The sequence below is a fragment of the Aedes albopictus genome, chromosome 3 (assembly GCF_035046485.1).
Source record: "Aedes albopictus strain Foshan chromosome 3, AalbF5, whole genome shotgun sequence".
NCBI classification, from domain to species: Eukaryota; Metazoa; Arthropoda; class Insecta; order Diptera; family Culicidae; genus Aedes; species Aedes albopictus.
In genome coordinates, this window is record NC_085138.1 from 242,362,524 (window position 1) to 242,381,076 (window position 18,553).

Sequence of the window (18,553 nt, forward strand, 5' to 3'; positions counted from 1 at the left end):
GCAGCTAGTCTCTATAATAAAGACAAATCAATCAATCAATCAAAATTTTGCAATGATGATGTAAGACCCAAATGGAATCCAAAAATAGTACAGGAGTAAACTGTGGTTTTCTGTCCTAATACACCTACATCGTTAATGAATATTTTAGTTACTCATGGCACTCATGGCACACATTATTCCTTCAATCCCACAGCAATTGATACTTGATTGAACTTGATTCGGTCAGTGATAGTCATTTGCATACGTAATGAAAACAGATTTACGTGCATTTCTTTATTAAATAATGTATATAAAAATCAGGTAATATAAAAAGTTTACGTTATTGTAACACGATGGCATTTTCATCTAAATCTATTCAGCTTCAGCTTACATGTTCAGTAACTTTTTATATTCGCTCAAAATTGTTGCTTCCTCGATCAAGGGCAGGTCGAGATAGGTATCGCTGTTCGTGTCCATATCCTTGGAAAAGCTTTTGTACAGAATATCCAACATCTCCTTTCTGGCACTGTTACTTTCGTTCTTAACCTTTTTACGGGACGGACCTGGCTGCTGTTCTGTGTCAGCCACTGGGTTGCTACCAGATGCTCCAGCAGTTGAACTACCGCTGCCTGATGTATTATTATTTAACGATTGTAGATCCGTTAGTAATTTGTCGTATTCGTTGTTTTTTCGTGCGGCAACGAGATACTCAACGGAATCTTCAAAATCGTTGATATTTTTACGGAGAGCTGCTATTGCTGCTTCTTTGTGGAAGCCTAAATCAATCAACTTACCAATGAGATCCTCCGAAGGAGTAATGTTGCTCGCAAGCTCTCGCTTAAGCTGTTCATGATTATTTTGGAGCTCGTTCAAGGCATTCAGAATATCATTGTTTGATTTCTTCAGTGCCATCGCAGCAAACGATTCGGCGTAGCCCATTTCAACAAGCTGATCAACGAGGTCCACGTTTATACGCACCTCATCCGCACGTTCATGGCCAATCTTCTTATAGAGATTTTTCTCTCGTTTAGATTTCTTTTCGTTAGCTGCTACAATCTCCCTTCGATTGTTAATGAAATCCACCGCCGCTTCTACATTGTTGGACGTTGCTCTGAGCGCTATTCGAGATTCAGACAACTCAAATCCAAATTCCAGTAAAGTAGTCAAACAGCCATCATCGACAGTCAAAGATTGAAGTTCGGTCTCCACCACCTGGAACATGATCTTTGCCTCTTCTCGTTTGTTTTGGTGGAAGAACAGGACTGCCTTTAGCAAATGTAGTCTCAGCAGGAGAGCCTTTTCACTACATTGCTGAGTGCCCTTTATATTTGTTACACGCCGCATGTTTTCCCCGTAACTTTGTCTGAATTTCTCCTCGCATAAAAGTAATCTCTGCTCGGCATCTGGCAGCTGATTCATGTTCTAAAAGAAAACCTATATTTTTGCATATGAAAATCACTCACACGAAATTTTACCTTGAGACAAAGATAGCACCAAACAATGTCCAAATTCAGCAGAGCATAATTATCGACCACTGCCAGCAGTTGGCAATTGCAGGTTCGGAAATCGTTATCGGCTTCAAGAAACAGTAAAAGAGCCTCTTCAAAATTTTCCTTTCGCAGTGCCACTTTTCCTTTCTCGTAGAGTGTTAAGGCCATCAAGAGGGATGATTTTTCGGCTTTGGGTAGATGGATTGCGTTCCCATCTTGGTCTTCCAACTAAAACAGAAAAATATAATGGTATTGCGTACAATTTCACTACTTCGAAACATTTGAGAAAACTCATTAGTTATTCGATATTCAATGGTGCTCTAAGTTGAAAGAGCTCAAATTTACCGTTTTATTTCACATACCTACGAATGATTACCCTATTATTAAGAAAATAGGTCAATTTTCTAGTTAAATGATAACTTCATTGACAAACTTGCCTCAAAATAATAGCTTTACAAGTTTGTCAAATGATTGTGCAGTAAACGTTCGGTCGGTGAAAACCGTTGGAACGGTTTAACTGCAAATTTGGTAATTGCACCGAATTTGCAGTTCTTGCACCGCTATGTATCAAAATGTTTCGCTATAGAAAAGCCCAAACTAATCTGTAGTCGAGTGAATTTTACGTTCATGTATTGTCAAGTGATGGACTTTTGGTGTCTGTCAAGCAGTTGCTTGCGTTGCAGTTATCGAAAATTTCATTCGCTAAGTGAAACGTTCATACGTTGCAGTTATCGGATGACTACTTTAGTTATTCTTCTATATGATATTAGTAATATAAACGAACCTTATTTTCATGGTCAAAACGATTATTTGATTTTAAATTTTCAGGTATTTAGGGTCAAGCGAGTCCTATTACAAAAAATGCCCAAAAAAACGTACAAGATTTTTTTTGCCGTAGGGAATTGATTGTATAAAACCCCCAGCTCAACTTACGCTAAGAAAATCCGAATGGTCATTGTCGTTGATCAGTAGTTCAGCATCAGTACGAATTTTGTGCACCCGGTCGTACAGACTATTTTCCTTCTGAGCTGCATCAACGCTTTGTGCCATAACCAGTGCCATCATGGATGCCCCGTTGGGAACATGTTGCTCGGAGAGGGTCTTAGTAGGATTCAGAACTCTGCCAGCACAAACCAGTTTGATTCTGTTAGCGTGCGCTCCCAAATGGTCGGCAACGATCTCGGCCAATTCCTGTGCCTTCGAGCTAATCTTAACTTTCGCAGTGAAGTGTTTATTAGCTGAACCTTGCATTGGAGTTCTGATCTTCAAAGTGGCAACTCCGGTCTTAGAGAATTCATCTTTACTTTTCAGGTTTTCCAATGCATTTTGTTGTAGTTTTTGGATAGCATTCAGGCAGTCCTTGACAGATATTTGTAGCTGTTCGTGAAATTCCATTGCCAATTTCTGCAAGCACAAATTTATTATAGAAAACAAAACTCACAAAGCTCATAAATTTACCTCCATTTCCGGAACGGAACATTCCTCCGTAGTGACATTGTAGTACGGAAGCTCCCACAATTTTACTCTTTGCTGGTTGAGTTTGGCACGGATTTGAATCACGTAACTTTCGTCCTCCAACTCGTTTGCCATTCTTGAATGTTCCTTTTCTTTTCTTCCAATACAAATTAAACCTTTTGGGTTATTCTTCTACTTTTACACTCGATTAAGCTGTGGCAAGTTTGATGATTTTTTTGTCTTTGAAGGCTTCTCTGCTCACGGGAAGATGACTGGGTTTTTCATTTTCCTGATCTTTCCTGGACAAAATCAAAATAAAACTAGCAGAGCAAAACAGAAGTGCACATAAAAATACGTAATAAAATTTGACAGAACGTAATGCATTGGCGTTACTGTCGTTATATGTTACTACCGTTAATTTTGGCATGCCAGACAAAATAAATATGTACACGCTCGTTGAAAACTACTCTCAAGTGAGTAGAATTCTACTCACTTCATTACTAAGTGCATCAGCTCAAATGAGAGTAAAACGGATTCACTCACTTTAGAGTAATTATTGATTTAGTAGAAAGAGAGTAATATTTACTCACTTTTATTTTTGCGAAAACTAGCGAAAGTGAGTAGATGTTAAATGAATATTCCGCGGGATGATTTTAGGAATTTCTATTCGGTTTAATAATTAAAAAAAACACTAAAATTGGCGTTTGATTTAAATAGGTCCAAAGTTTGCTGTGATTCCTATGAAGTTTCGACCTATTTAATTCAAACGCCAGAAAAAAATTGAGCAAAAATCTTTTATTTTTTAGAAATATGCATTTATGTAACACAACATTATAATATAGTTATTAAATCACTTTAAAACTTCCCTGTAGTAACCTGCTAATCAAACGAATGGGTTGTAATTCATAAATTACCATTCTCGACATCAATTTTAACAAAAAAGAAAACGATAAAAAGGTTTAAAACACACTTATAGGCGACTACTCAGTAGTCGATTATTTCTAAAACAAGGAGTCGAATCTTTTATGATAGATCAGCTTTTGCATTGTCAATTATGGTTAATAAAAATCATTTGGATGATAAAAGTTCTGAATGTCACTTAATACTTGAGCAACCCGGCGATATGCCCGGTGGGAGCGTAGTCAAAAGCGTACGTACTGAATGTTATTCATTGAACACCGCATCTTCGGCATGGGCTACTTCTTTGAATGCTATAGCCATGAGATTTACTGACTTCCGAGAGCTGTGGCCAACAGTATGATAAAGCGCACACTCCAGGAAATCAATCATCATGGCTAATTCGCTAGGAATTGTAAGGCCGAATACTTTGAAGGACTTAAAAAATATATCGATGGCTGAAATGGAATTTTGGACTTTGACGATGATTTGGTTGTTCATCACGACGAACAGTTGCCCCATTTGAAGGGGCTGAGCCATGCAAACTATGTGCGGTTCTACTTGTAGAAATGACCGCACATGATCAGCCAAATCGTCGTCGTTGTTAGTCATGGGCTGAAATTAGATAACAGTTGATCACTACAACTTATTAAATACCAGATCAAAATAGAGACAACTTACTTTTACCCAACGAATAAGCGGTGTTGCCATACGTTCTTCGGAAACCGCAGGTGTTCCATCAATCTTCCTCTTAAGACCTCGTACTGGTAACTGGTACAGCATTCGAAGAAATCCTTTAATGTACTCTAGACACAAATGAAAAAAAAAAATCAGTATGTATATGTATGCTTCATTTTGTTTATTTTCTTTGAATGTTAATTTACCATCTTCAATTCGCTCGAACTTATCTCGAGAGTACAGGAGGCATTTCGACAGAACTCCTTTGTAATCTGGGCTCACTTCAGCAGCAGGAAAGAGTTTTTTGAACGAGTTATGAATCTGTAAATAGAAGAAGCATTATAGCTTAAGTGAAATTTGGACTTAATCTTAGCTGTGAGTGAAATTTGGACCCGCACGAAATTTGGACGTCGCACAAAAATATGGTAGCATAACTAACTATCCTATATGATTAGGCAATCAAGTGAAAATGGGACTGAAATGCGATCATTGGTACACTATTATTGATAAAAATAAAGGATAGGTTTTAGAATGTTTACGTGTATCTAATGGTTAATCTTACTATGTATCCGTTGTAGGCCACTAGGTGAGGAAACATTCGTATGATTTCGGTGGGGCTTTTGTTTTCGGCCAGCATCAACTTCAACAATGGGAAGCATTCGTCCATTTCGGTAGCAATCCTGTTCTTTTCGTGCTTAGTGGCTATCACGATGCGCAGAGCCTCAGCTTTTTGCAGAAGTTCAGTTGGAACATGAACTTGTCTAGGGGCAGTTGTGCGTCTGTAGAGATGCATTTCAGCTGGAAGCTCTTTGATTACGTTCCGCACACGATGATAAATCAAGCCACTGTGCTTGCCTTTTTCTGTTCCGTTCTTCCTCCAGAAAAACATCCACTGCAAAGTATAAATTGTTAATAATAATTCAGTTCAATAAGATTAGTTTAAAATAGCGGTGTAAGCCACATGAAAGGGTGAAAAGGTTCTCTCGAGGGTTCTCTTATAACGTATGGTTGTTATTACCTCATTTGGTGCACCTTCAGGTCTGGTAGAATTGTACTGGAGCTGTGGAAATAGTTCTACCAAATCTTTCGCTAGTCGCTCCTGTTCATCTGCTGAAGGATACCTAATTTAGAAAGAAAACATTATTAGCAGATTTGCTTAAACGAAACATGAATAAATTATTTGTAGCCATAAGTTATACTGCTTTACACGGTTTTGAGCCCAGGGAGTGTGAAACATTTTTCGGATTAGTTATGAGAGTAATGCAGGATTTATCCCATCAATTAAAAATTTTGAAATATTCCCTATTATTGATGATTGACAGATAAACATTCAAATGTTTAGAGTTGTAATTTCAAAACCAGATAAGCGATTTACATTTGTTTAACTTCAAATGAAAGCCAGTTTAAATATATTTCGTGGGTAAATATTCGAAATAGGATGAAGCATATAAAGTTTCTTTAGAAGAAAATTTGAAAAATTCCGAAAAAAAACAATGTGGGTTATTTTAGCTATAACACTAGTTGCAAACACGCGATTTTTGATCTTTGTGCAGAAAATTAAAGCATATGAAAATACAGATGGTAGCCAAACTGATTAGGATAGGCAAATTTTTATTAATGAGACTCACTAAATAGTTTAAATTGCTGTGTAAGCCATGATTCTCTGTTATTTGAAATTGTGAATGAAATAATCCAAGATTGCCTTGGTGATCACGACGTTTAATCAGAATAAACTTTAATAAGCGGTTTACGCAGTTAAGTAAATCCCTCTATTAAAATTCAAATTGACGTACCCTTGCGAAAATGGCATCGAATTTAGAAGAATGTTACAGAACAATTTCTCTTCGTCGTATCTTTAATCAATGATCAATTACTTACTTTCCACCGCGTTCAATCCTTGTCTCAAATGGTTTACATGCAACCCTGTTAAGAAATCGAAGGTCCTTGTCATCGGGCACCAGACCCTTATCCAGTACAGGGAGTAAAACGTTCAGTCTGAACTTGCTGTTTTCTTCAAGCATCCTTCGGCAAACCTGCAGAAAGAAAACGAATTAGTATTATTTGTCACACAGCTGAAAATAATAATATGTAGTTGTAGTAATCAGCATTATCCAACACCTTCTGAAAAAATAAATAAATTATTAACTCACCTCCTTTGACGGTAGACCAGGCGGACCAGGCTCCTTCTTTCTGCCTTCGTCATTATTGACTGCTGCGTTAAGGCCCTCAATGATCTTCAGTATAATCATTCGAGGACCTTGCTTGACACCGAGGTTGATAAGCTCGGTGTTACCTAGCAATATCAACGACGCATCGTTGATTTTCTCTTCTAAAAATTAAAAAAAAAACCTGCATTAATCTACCGATGGTGAACAATACCCTTGTTACGCTTGCCAATGATGATGAAATTAACTTATGCACTGGAGTTACGCGATTTAAAAAAACAGTGGGTCTCTATGGCATTCTGTGAAACTCCGTGGTACTCTGTGATATTCCGTGGTACTCCATGGTATGAATTGAATACCATGGAGTACCATGGAGTACCACGGGATACCACGGAATACCATGGAGTACCACGGAATACCATGGAGTACCACGGAATACCATGGAGTACCACGGAATACCATGGAGTACCACGGAATACCATGGAGTACCACGGAATACCATGGAGTACCACGGAATACCATGGAGTACCACGGAATACCATGGAGTACCACGGAATACCATGGAGTACCACGGAATACCATGGAGTACCACGGAATACCATGGAGTACCACGGAATACCATGGAGTACCACGGAATACCATGGAGTACCACGGAATACCATGGAGTACCACGGAATACCATGGAGTACCACGGAATACCATGGAGTACCACGGAATACCATGGAGTACCACGGAATACCATGGAGTACCACGGAATACCATGGAGTACCACGGAATACCATGGAGTACCACGGAATACCATGGAGTACCACGGAATACCATGGAGTACCACGGAATACCATGGAGTACCACGGAATACCATGGAGTACCACGGAATACCATGGAGTACCACGGAATACCATGGAGTACCACGGAATACCATGGAGTACCACGGAATACCATGGAGTACCACGGAATACCATGGAGTACCACGGAATACCATGGAGTACCACGGAATACCATGGAGTACCACGGAATACCATGGAGTACCACGGAATACCATGGAGTACCACGGAATACCATGGAGTACCACGGAATACCATGGAGTACCACGGAATACCATGGAGTACCACGGAATACCATGGAGTACCACGGAATACCATGGAGTACCACGGAATACCATGGAGTACCACGGAATACCATGGAGTACCACGGAATACCATGGAGTACCACGGAATACCATGGAGTACCACGGAATACCGTGGAGTACCACGGAATACCGTGGAGTACCACGGAATACCGTGGAGTACCACGGAATACCATGGAGTACCACGGAATACCATGGAGTACCACGGAATACCATGGAGTACCACGGAATACCATGGAGTACCACGGAATACCATGGAGTACCACGGAATACCATGGAGTACCACGGAATACCATGGAGTACCACGGAATACCATGGAGTACCACGGAATACCATGGAGTACCACGGAATACCATGGAGTACCACGGAATACCATGGAGTACCACGGAATACCATGGAGTACCACGGAATACCATGGAGTACCACGGAATACCATGGAGTACCACGGAATACCATGGAGTACCACGGAATACCATGGAGTACCACGGAATACCATGGAGTACCACGGAATACCATGGAGTACCACGGAATACCATGGAGTACCACGGAATACCATGGAGTACCACGGAATACCATGGAGTACCACGGAATACCATGGAGTACCACGGAATACCATGGAGTACCACGAAATACCATGGAGTACCACGAAATACCATGGAATACAAAAAGTAACATGAGATAGCTATGCTGCACATGGCAGTTCAGTTCAATTTAATTCAGTCGCGGAACTTTTACGTTGTTTATTTAATCATATGTAAACTTCAACCACAGACAAACAGACATAACACCAGCACTCTAGTAATTCCCATCGTACACCGATTTAACGATCTATTTGAAAATTTGATAGTTAGCAAATGTTTGAAGAGTTACGTCTTTTTGTCTGTGATTCAATCTTCCAAATGCATCACGTTGGGATCAGCTCGCTGATGTAAGGCACAGTTTGGGTAAAAAAAATACCTACCCCAATTCACAAGAAGGGTTAGATAGGCACCTGAAGGGATATTTATATCATTACAGGTTTTATTGCAGTCTTTTAAATAGGAATGAAACAAAAATTTTACAAATGATATTTGAACAATGGAAATTTATTCATATTCTTATTTGACAGATACTGCACACTTACTTAATAGTCAAATTAAACTACTCATCGTTGTATTTCAAACTAATATAGAAGCCATCCTCATCTTGAAACTGCCAAAGACTGTATGTTTTTCTTGTGCTTAGTTTATCTGTTGTTATGCGAATAATTCTACCTGTGTGCAAAACTTTAAAACTGTTGTATTCTTCATAGAATGCTTCACAATTGAGCTCTTCAACTAAGCATACAACAACGTCGTTTGAGGATATTATTTCTTTCGTTTCTCCGTAAAACATTTCATCACACATCTTGTACCGTACTATCAAATCAGGACGAAAACTGGTTCCATTGATTTTCATGTGCCTAACCACAGTGACAGAATCTGGGAAATCGTACAGCATAAGTGAGTAGTTTGATGATACTTTTGGGATACAAACAGATGATATTATGACTACGGCATCAATTTCATAACTATGGTTAAGAATTGCCTGAACCTGCCTAAGGTTAAACCGCTTGACTAAACTTAATGATAGATTTACAAAGTTATTGCATGTCTTAGTCTGTCTTTTTGTTTCCTTAAATTTTCCCTCAAAAAGCATACACGAAAAATTTACAATGGGACCATCATTACGAATTATTGTAGAATAGTGCCCGAATAAAAAATACAGTAGAAAAACCGAATGTTGTATTGTAACAGTACTATTTAGAACCATATTGTTACAATAAACACCACTGTAAAAATAAAAAATACAAAAACAATAAGATGTAATGTTAGACACCATACAGTGAATTGTAAATGAGATTTTTACAATATACTATACGGGTTGTTAAGTATCGTAACAATATAAAAAAATATTTTTCTCCATATATATTTTTTTACAAAACCATACATTTTATTGTAAATGAATTGTTCGAAATACTGATACGTGGGCTTTAATATACCGTACATTGTATGGTACACGTATGGTTTCAAACAATAAAATGTACCGTAAATATATTGTTTTTAATTGTAATTTCACTACTGGTTATAAATTTAATCATGGTTTTGGAATGGTTCTCTTTTGTTATGTTGTATTGTTTTACATTAGACAAACCATATAATGTTATATTATCTCGTCATGTTCCTTCGATAATGGCAGTTCTAGCCAAACTAACCTAAACTCGTCTAAGTCTGAGTAGCCTCTGATTGCATTAACAGTTGAAGCTTAAGCTCCCATGTCCCACCAGCCAGATAACCGGGTTTTGCAAACTAAGCATTATTTGTGGCAACACTTTGAGCGGCATGATGGAACTATGCCTAGCGCGCTAAGTGTTATTAGACCACTAATGTAGTTGCATGAAGTGGGTGACGAGGTACATAAGTATCATTACAGCGTGCTTAACCGTTATTGCAATATTGAGGCTCCAATTTGACTGAACTATTAAATGTGTACATAACAACTCATGAGAAAACTGTCAAGTTCGATTCAACTATAAGTTAGGTTAAAAAGCGAAGACGAACTTATTTCAGAAGTCGTTTCAGTGTCCAGTCCAGTCCTTATGTTAAAAATGTCAAAGATAAATCGCATTTAATTCGGTTGTTGTACAAGGCAATTTCACATGAGAGAAGAAGAGAAAGAATAGTGTTGAACTCATCCACTCATTTACGGTAATCTGGCCTGCGTCTTTCCGGGTTGACCTACATTCGTATTCCTCTCATCGCACTCTACATACCTAGCCCACCATATCTCTTGGATATGCAGTCCTTCGGACACCTGGTTTACCACTTTATTTAAACATTTTATTGACTTTAAATAGATGTTTCAACTTATTCACTTTTTTCTCTTTCATTTCCTTTGCAACAAAAATGTCACGGACATCAACAAAACAAAGCACGGAAAAAATCATAAACTGAATAAGAAAATAAAAATGCACGGAAAGAGATTGTTTCGGAATAGTGAATGGTTCAAACGTAAGAAAAACAGTATAATATATTGTTACATAAAGATCGGATGTAAATGTATAATAGCTACCAATGTGCAAAGCTTTTAGCGAACCATTCCATTACAATACACTATATTGTAGCTGGTACACTGTATGGTACAGGAATGGTTTTCACCAAATACCCTATGGTTAGTTTTTATCCGGGTGGACAAGATGGTGCATTTTGTTGATAAAGTTAACGTAAGGAAAGCATATGCGGAAAAGGTTGTGAAAATTGGTTACTTCCTGATCGAGTTCTGTAATCTGTTGCTGGCTTATCCTGTTTGAAAATGCAACGTACACAATTTTCAACAACGAACCAATAAGAATCAAATAATTAGGATTACAAAAGAGAATCTTTTTAAACATAAATGGAAATGCTCTCAGGAGTGTCCAAGTTTGAGCAGCAGACTGAGCTAGACTGTATCCTGGAGGTTTTAAACTTTTTGCTGAAAAGTTGGACGAAGGCTTATCTCTAGACTCAGCTGTTCCGTAGTTGAAATTGGTAATAATCGAATTGACCTCATCTATCGATATTAGTTTTCTGTTGTTAATAAGATCATTCATAACCAACTTGATAACCTTGGGAACTACACCCTCGAGTAAGTCATGCATCGGGTCCATGGTGTTGTTTGTAGCTATGTTGAAGTATTTGAGTTGATGGAACACGCAGTCACCTACGATTCCCAAGTCAGACGGTTGCTGTTGCTTACTTTGAATCGCCGCTAGATCACATTTGACACTTTCTGATGTACGGCAAGGAAAAGAATCTTGTGGACATCCTCGACGAAGCGCATCTCGTGGCATGTAACAAAACCGACAAAACATTCTCGCCTGGGGCCCCATGAGACGAAAAATATCGTGGATTGCCAGCGTATCTCCAATCACATGTACCAGTACGGCACGTAGAACGAAGTCATCGCCTTCTCCGATCTTGATGGTAATTCCTGAGTCCGATTCTAATTGGCGAAGGTCTTCAATTAGAGGTTGTAGGACTTGTTCGTGGCCGTACTTCTTAAGATCTTTAGAAGCTACGATTAATGCCAAGTAAATACGACTGAGATCAGAATTAACGATTGAATCAAAATTTTCAATTTTAAAACTGAACACAGTCATCTTTTTTATCCCTTTGCGGGATCCCAAAGGATTATTGTGTTCCACATCGTCAAGATGCAGCGAGAGTCTTATAGCAGTGGGAAAGCTCGACAGAAATGGGTGCTCTTGAAAGCGTGTGCCGTCTTTGAATCCGCGTAGAACTCCGTCATTGTTTTCCTTCTGTATCATGTCCCTTGCCTTACGGTTCTGTACAATGAGTGCCAGTGTATCTTTGATTGGCACATAATGAGCCACATGCTTGACCACTTTAATTTTATTTACTGTTTGTTTGGGCTGAAGACGACGGCCTTCTACTTTAGCTGGTCTGTTTGTAACTCTAGTGACTTTGGTGCGCCCAAGCATCACCTCCTTTGGAATTGGTATGGCATATTTAGAAGCCTTCGAAAGATGAGCTAAACTATCTTCCGGAGTGCGAACATCCGAGAACAAACTGTTCAAGGATAGTTTATTCATCGCTTCTACAGCATCTTTATCGTCGAACGGAATTGATTTCGCTCGAAGAAATTCCTTGAATACTCCTACTGAATATATTTCATGTTGCTCATGAAGCTGATCGGCAGCTTCCATGAACTCCAGAATTCGGGATTCCGGAATTGATACGTCGCACCGCATCTTTGTGATGAAATCAGCGGCTGCCGTTTTCAACTGTTCGGGAGTAACAGTAGTTGCTAAAAACTTTTCAATCGGGATGCCGGAATGTTCCGCATCCGGGACATCAGAAGATAAACAGACGGAATCAATCGCCCCTCCCGATGCAACACTCAATTTATCCTCCTGTCGCGCATCGACTTTCGGAGGATGAAGTGATATTATGTGACGTTTCAATGCTGTGAACCGTCTGTATATGCTCCCACATTCCGAGCATACGAATGGTACTTTAGCTGGTTTACTGGTGTTAAGTAAATGAACCTCCCGGAAGTGGCGTTTCAGCTCCGCCACATAACCAGCCACAAACATTTTACACGTCGGCAGGTGGCAACGAAATCCTTAATTAACAATATTAAGTGTTAACGAAATTGCTTCTTAACATTCTTAAAAATTTGAAAGTTTTACCTGTTAGTTGCCGGAAGGTTGCCGGGTCCACAGCTGCTTCAACTTGATCCATTTTCCCAGGTTTCCGCAGGTTTTCCGCCGGCTTACCGGTTGGCACACAACACACTCCTGTGACTTTGTTTTTCTTTCTGATGCAATCTATCACAACATTGAGTTTTTTGTAAATAACACGCTTTACTCAAAAGTGAGTAAAGCAGAGATCTAATGTGACAGAGTAGATATTAACTCACCTTGACAAATTGATGTTACTCACCTTTGACAGATTTAGTAAAAGTTTAAAAGTGAGTAAAATTTACTCACTTGAGAGTAGTTTTCAACGAGCGTGTAGATGCACGCTCATATTGCGCATTTAACCCACCACCAGTCGCTTGCGTGTATTTTTTATTTACTGACTGATGAGTACACGCGTTTCAGAAAAATGCAAAAAAATCATCGTCATTTAAATTGAATCGGGTGTTGGTTCCTGAGATGTTGGTTCTACTCTAAGATCCACTCTTCTTGTTGTCGAAAATTGCGTATTCGTAACCTCAAATTTTAAATGTGTACCGAGGGGAATGGCAGATCCGGATTTTTTGTGAATCTCGCTATGTTTCCTCTAACCCGCACATGATAGGCTCGTAAGAAGTTATTTTGTTCATATCCTTCCTAAACTCCAATCTATCCGTCGCTATCCGTGGCTAACCGTGTCCAACCCTCCAACGATTTGAAAGCGCTCACGGTAGTTTCATCATGAACGCACTCCAATAAGAATGTTTTTACAAAGAGATTGTCAAAACGAATAATAAACTCAAAACATATAAATCAAAACAAGTCAAATTGGCTCCAAAAACTCGCTGATCTCTACCCGGAATCTACCCATGGAATAGCCGGAATCATCGCAAGGACTTAACGCTAAGATCAAAAGTAAGTGTTTTTAGTATTATAAAGTTTAAAAACAGACGGACCATTGAATCTACTGAAAACGCTCACGAATCAACCTGCCAGCTTCCTCCCCCGAGTAAATACGAGTCCAGCATGCAACTAGAACTGCGAACAACTTAAAGATGATCCGAAAGGTCATGGATACAGCTAATTGCTTACCCTCAATCGAGTCAAGGCAGAATTGAACCTATTTGAACTACTGAGACACACCATCATCATAAATCTAATTTTCCCGCAAAGGAAACATACATAGGAAGGAACGGGAGCATTGGAGTCTTGATTTGAGCATGGTGTTCGGCGAGGTATTCGGTATGTACATGAATCATTCAATTTACTTTGGTAAAAGATTGTCGCACAAGCTGAATCAGATTTTAATTCATCCATTCGGGTGACCATTCGGTTTTACTGACCCAACAGCATGTTCCCAAGCATGACCCAAGTATTGACCACTTTCTTTCTGGCTCTACGATCCCAGTGGAACATGACCATGCCTCTGTATACTCTGTATGCTTGTATCAAAACAAATACGAATAAAATCGATGGATTAATAGCGAGCATTTTATCTTGTTAATTAGCTGTCCCGGCAAACGTAATGTCACTTTGCAATCGTGTTAAATTCCTTCCCCGTACAAGCTGTCCGGTCATCCGTTCGTGAGTTGTATTATTGCCTCAAAGGAAACTGTCCCGGCAAACATCGTACTGCCTGCCTACTATGTTTCTGACATGCAGATCTGGAGAGAAAAAATTCGCTGACGCGGTGCCAAATCGTGACATGCAAACACCATTCCATTTTTATTTACATAGAGAGTATTTAGACCCGCAATATTGTCAATTTTTTTTATACGAAACGCCGCGCAATCATTGGTGCTGTGATTGACTAATTTCACGTGGCCTTGATGTGTATTAATGACGCGCCGCGCTTGAGGAAACACCGCAATGTTATTCTCCCGTAACAATCAATCCGCGTGATTTTTTGGGCAAATACATACCTCATATGTATAATATAAGAATTCCTGTAATATGTATCAAACGAGTATTTTCAGTTATTAAAATGAATTTCAAAAGCAGCAATACATGATTATTTGATTTATTCTTTTTTTTTCGTCTACTTATTATTGCAAAACCAAATTCTTATTTTAGACTTTGTATGTATTCTGCAGTATCGCTCGAGTAATATAAAATCATCGATTCTATTGAAGGTTTCTTCAAATGGGATAAGTAACACTTAATGTCGACTTGCTCCACATTTGAGAGCTCCAACACAATATCATTACCATACTCAACAAGATCAAAAAAATTACCTATGATTCCTATTCCTCTGGGGTTCACTCCAGAAGGGGCTACCAAAGGAACCGTAGTGAGTGAGCAGGACTGATTTTTACCTTTCAGGAATTTGAACCCGTACACTTTGACGACATTGATCTGGCCATTGCTGCGCACCAAGAGGAATTCGCCCAATGACACGTTCTCACAGACTCCGTTGAGCGATCGTGGCTGTCCGGATTTGGAAATAACATCTCCGTCTTTGAATCGATGCACTCGATCAGTGGAACATTTGACTAAATCTGACGTTAGCATCCACAAAAAGGTTCTCTTTTTCACACTTACAATTCTGCCGTTGCGGTTCCTAATTTTGAAAGTGTTTTTGTAGGATACTGCATCCTTCAGATGGAGTTCTCTTCCGACATTTGCAAACACCTCGGACGCTTCAACGACATTGTCCTCGTCATCCTCCGCAATTTCAGGCACATCAACAAATTGAAATGAGGGACATTTGTCGGAATATAGTGATTCTGGATTCTCATGTACGTGCTCGTCTGGAACATCGACATACTGGAATGTTGAGTTTTCACCTGGTAGTTGGCATTTTCGACGAATTGTGTGCTCGAATGATAGATTCGATTCCTCAACTCCCAAACCGATCAGTATTTCTGACGCCGCTCTCATAGCTTCTTCGACGGTGCGTGAAATATCGTCTTCATTAGGTAGAACGGTTGGTGACTCGTCAACTGATTCGCTTTTTGACCGAGGGAAATTCAGTGAGGCCTGCTGTCTAGCCATGATGTCCCTTTTCATTTGAATTCGGTTCAAACGGGATTCAAATCCTTGTATAGTGAAATTTACCACGGTTGATGCGGTCGATGTCAATGATCGTGTATCCCTGAAGGCTGCCTCACACGTTTGACTGTGTAGGTGGTCTACCAGAAACTGGATGTTCTCTCTTCGACAGATATCTATGTAGCTAATTAATGCGTGAGCATTAATTTCAAGTCCCCAATATGCATTTGTGGTTATGCATTTCTGCAAATTTCCATGTTTGGCATAGCACCAATTTCGCCAGGCGCGAACAATAAGCAGTACTTTCCTGCAACATTATGGCATAAAAAAAGAAAAAAAAAACATCAATATGCATACTGTGGACATAATGTCACACAATAAGATTCTTTAGTTTCTCTATGCGCTTTGAATGATGAATATAGATAAGAAAAAATAGACAATATGAATCAATTGAATCAATATGTACTCTTTACTAGATCTAAAGGCTATATGCAAATGTCTGTGGATCTACACTATGATTTGAGTAAAGAGTATTGATTCAGTTGTATTCATACACCCCATTTGCTTACCAAATATTATATACTCTTTGTAACGGCGCCATATCCGAACTCATGTACGAAGACATTATCTCGGACATCATTGTCAGAAACTGCACGGTTCCGCCAGATAAAGGAACGTGCTGATGCAAGAGTTCAATGACAGAATCCTTCGTAATTTTCTCCACTGGCCGAAATTTCATTTTATCGTTCTCGTTCAAATCGGTTATGGTCAAGCCATGTTGGTCTTTCGAGACACACTGTATCAGTTCCATTAGGTGTTGATTGGAAATTCGCATGGTACCTGTTGAAAAACAAATAAAAAAATACTAGCTGTCTTAGTATTGCATACTGCGTTTTCGGTCTTCCAAGTCCAAGTCCCTCATAAACCTTCCTTGGGTGAAAAGTAACAGAACAAATCAAAGACCACCCAAATCTAACGTCCCATTTGTGAGTTATGCGCGATCCCACGTATGCCATACTGCATTTTTACCCTCTATTATAATTTAAAATGAAATTTCGTCTGTATGAGTGTAAGACTTGTATGGCACGTAGGGGCCATCCACACATTCCGTTACGCTTTCAGGGGGGGTTTGCAGAATTTAACTAATAAATTGGAATAAAATAACTATCATCCTTACCTATTTGTAGCTGCTGGTCCGTTTTCATTAAACGTGTTCGAAATTTATTAACCAGGTGTGTTGTGTCTTGTACACATATTTTACTGTCTTTGACGGTCGCAATGTACCAATCACCGTACGCATTATCTGGTCTGCTTTCTGAATCGGTTTCTGGGGGAAGTTTCATTTGCTCCATCATCCCACCAATAAACCGGCTGTCTCCATCTGTGGACTTTGCAACTATTTGTATGCCCTCTTTAGTAAACTCCTGTTCCACAAACTGCCATCGCTTTAATACATCTTGTGTTGTGAACTTGTTATTTGTACAGTAAAAATTCACGCAGAACGGTGAAGCATGCCGGGCCAAAGGTTGGACCATGCATAGCTGCACGTACCGCGCGATTGGGTACTGTTTCAAATCATTCACGATTTTCAGAGGGGATGAGCAGTTGAACAGATCCATTTTCGGCATTCCATTGTCATCCATCGGTGCAACCAGTCCAGTGAGTTGATCCAGAATAGAGTTGTACTCCACCCCACCACTAATGCGGGTGGCGTCTTCGCGCCAACACACCGCCATTGGATATCCATTTCTTTGAAGGAAGTTTTTCAGCTCCCCCACCAATAGCTGCCCCTCACGAACCAGTTCGGAGTTCTGTTGCAGATACCTTTGAACTGTGCGCGGGTGTGGAGCCGGTGCGTTTGCTCGGTCAAAATCGTACAATTCCTTGCCGCCTTGGATTAGCCTGTTGATGAATGTCATTAAATGATAGATTATTATCATGTTTAATCAATGTCACTGTTGCGACGCCGCACAAAGTAAGTTTTCTGGGCCGGTCTAAAATTGAACCAGTCTAGCCGCAACATAACTACAGCATGACAGTTCTCGCGCGCTAGTAGTGGTAGGTGAAATGAGGGAGATGAGATGCGTGATATGGTAGGGGAAAGCAATAACCAGAGAAAATAGGTAGAGAAGCGAAGAGTGAACAGCCGCCAGAACGGCAACACTTTTTCTGTTTTGATTTCATCGCTCGGATGCTGGCAACTGCAGCAAAGCAGATTAATCCACCCATCGAAGGTAGTGCCTATCTCGCATACCGCATTTGAAAACTATTTATACTGTTGTTTTATTAACTAGGCATTATCAAACTGATGTTCCAAAATGGAACAATTTTCATTAATTCAAGGAATCAATGTTAGTTATACTGTTATCCATGGTATTTAAAAACTTTGGTAAAAATATGTTTAGAATGATTGCAATACTTATCTTCACTTATGCGGTAATCGTCAAGGTTTGTTGATTTTGCTCGATAGGATACCAGTTTGACGGTTCGATAAGGTATTTTTGGCTTCACACTCTTCGCTTCTCTACCTATTTTCTCTGGCAATAACAATAACAGAATTTCGCCATCGTTAAGA

The 18,553-nt window shown here is 39.4% G+C and overlaps 3 protein-coding genes across 4 annotated transcripts; all 3 read right to left on the bottom strand.

The window, feature by feature from the left end:
- Window positions 1-258: 258 nt before the first annotated feature.
- On the bottom strand, window positions 259-3,207 carry LOC109412632 (NEDD8 ultimate buster 1). Its single transcript, XM_019686257.3, has 4 exons — window positions 2,928-3,207; window positions 2,403-2,873; window positions 1,455-1,697; window positions 259-1,401 (listed from the first exon to the last, which is right to left on the bottom strand). Exons 1-4 carry the CDS (start codon window positions 3,057-3,059, stop codon window positions 367-369), a joined length of 1,881 nt encoding a protein of 626 aa, XP_019541802.2. The 5' UTR covers window positions 3,060-3,207; the 3' UTR covers window positions 259-366.
- A 165-nt stretch (window positions 3,208-3,372) lies between these two features.
- LOC115257164 (uncharacterized) lies at window positions 3,373-13,319 on the bottom strand. Its single transcript, XM_062859822.1, has 8 exons — window positions 13,000-13,319; window positions 6,650-6,828; window positions 6,378-6,532; window positions 5,518-5,620; window positions 5,062-5,391; window positions 4,706-4,820; window positions 4,503-4,627; window positions 3,373-4,436 (listed from the first exon to the last, which is right to left on the bottom strand). Exons 1-8 carry the CDS (start codon window positions 13,049-13,051, stop codon window positions 4,089-4,091), a joined length of 1,407 nt encoding a protein of 468 aa, XP_062715806.1. The 5' UTR covers window positions 13,052-13,319; the 3' UTR covers window positions 3,373-4,088.
- Window positions 13,320-15,043: 1,724 nt separating this feature from the next.
- On the bottom strand, window positions 15,044-17,876 carry LOC115264642 (uncharacterized). 2 transcript variants are annotated; one of them, XM_029868550.2, is made up of 3 exons: window positions 17,156-17,876; window positions 16,548-16,818; window positions 15,044-16,285 (listed from the first exon to the last, which is right to left on the bottom strand). In XM_029868550.2, exons 1-3 carry the CDS (start codon window positions 17,712-17,714, stop codon window positions 15,052-15,054), a joined length of 2,064 nt encoding a protein of 687 aa, XP_029724410.2. In that variant the 5' UTR covers window positions 17,715-17,876; the 3' UTR covers window positions 15,044-15,051. The 2 variants fall into 2 exon arrangements, with proteins under 2 accessions (XP_029724410.2, XP_062712656.1); XM_062856672.1 differs by lacking the exon at window positions 15,044-16,285 and having other exon boundaries at window positions 16,425-16,818.
- Window positions 17,877-18,553: the final 677 nt, after the last annotated feature.

Excerpts from the sequence above, each read along its gene's own strand:
- LOC109412632 (XM_019686257.3), bottom strand. The coding sequence starts at position 3,059 with ATGGCAAACGAGTTGGAGGACGAAAGTTACGTGATTCAAATCCGTGCC. Across the intron at positions 1,698-2,402 it reads ACCATTCGGATTTTCTTAGC|TTGGAAGACCAAGATGGGAA; the intron begins GTAAGTTGAGCT and ends TTTCTGTTTTAG. Across the intron at positions 1,402-1,454 it reads GGTGCTATCTTTGTCTCAAG|AACATGAATCAGCTGCCAGA; the intron begins GTAAAATTTCGT and ends GTTTTCTTTTAG.
- LOC115257164 (XM_062859822.1), bottom strand. The coding sequence starts at position 13,051 with ATGGATCAAGTTGAAGCAGCTGTGGACCCGGCAACCTTCCGGCAACTA. Across the intron at positions 5,392-5,517 it reads CTGAAGGTGCACCAAATGAG|TGGATGTTTTTCTGGAGGAA; the intron begins GTAATAACAACC and ends TATACTTTGCAG. Across the intron at positions 4,437-4,502 it reads CGCTTATTCGTTGGGTAAAA|CCCATGACTAACAACGACGA; the intron begins GTAAGTTGTCTC and ends ATCTAATTTCAG.
- LOC115264642 (XM_029868550.2), bottom strand. The coding sequence starts at position 17,714 with ATGGCGGTGTGTTGGCGCGAAGACGCCACCCGCATTAGTGGTGGGGTG. Across the intron at positions 16,819-17,155 it reads GGACCAGCAGCTACAAATAG|GTACCATGCGAATTTCCAAT; the intron begins GTAAGGATGATA and ends GTTTTTCAACAG. Across the intron at positions 16,286-16,547 it reads CAAAGAGTATATAATATTTG|GAAAGTACTGCTTATTGTTC; the intron begins GTAAGCAAATGG and ends ATAATGTTGCAG.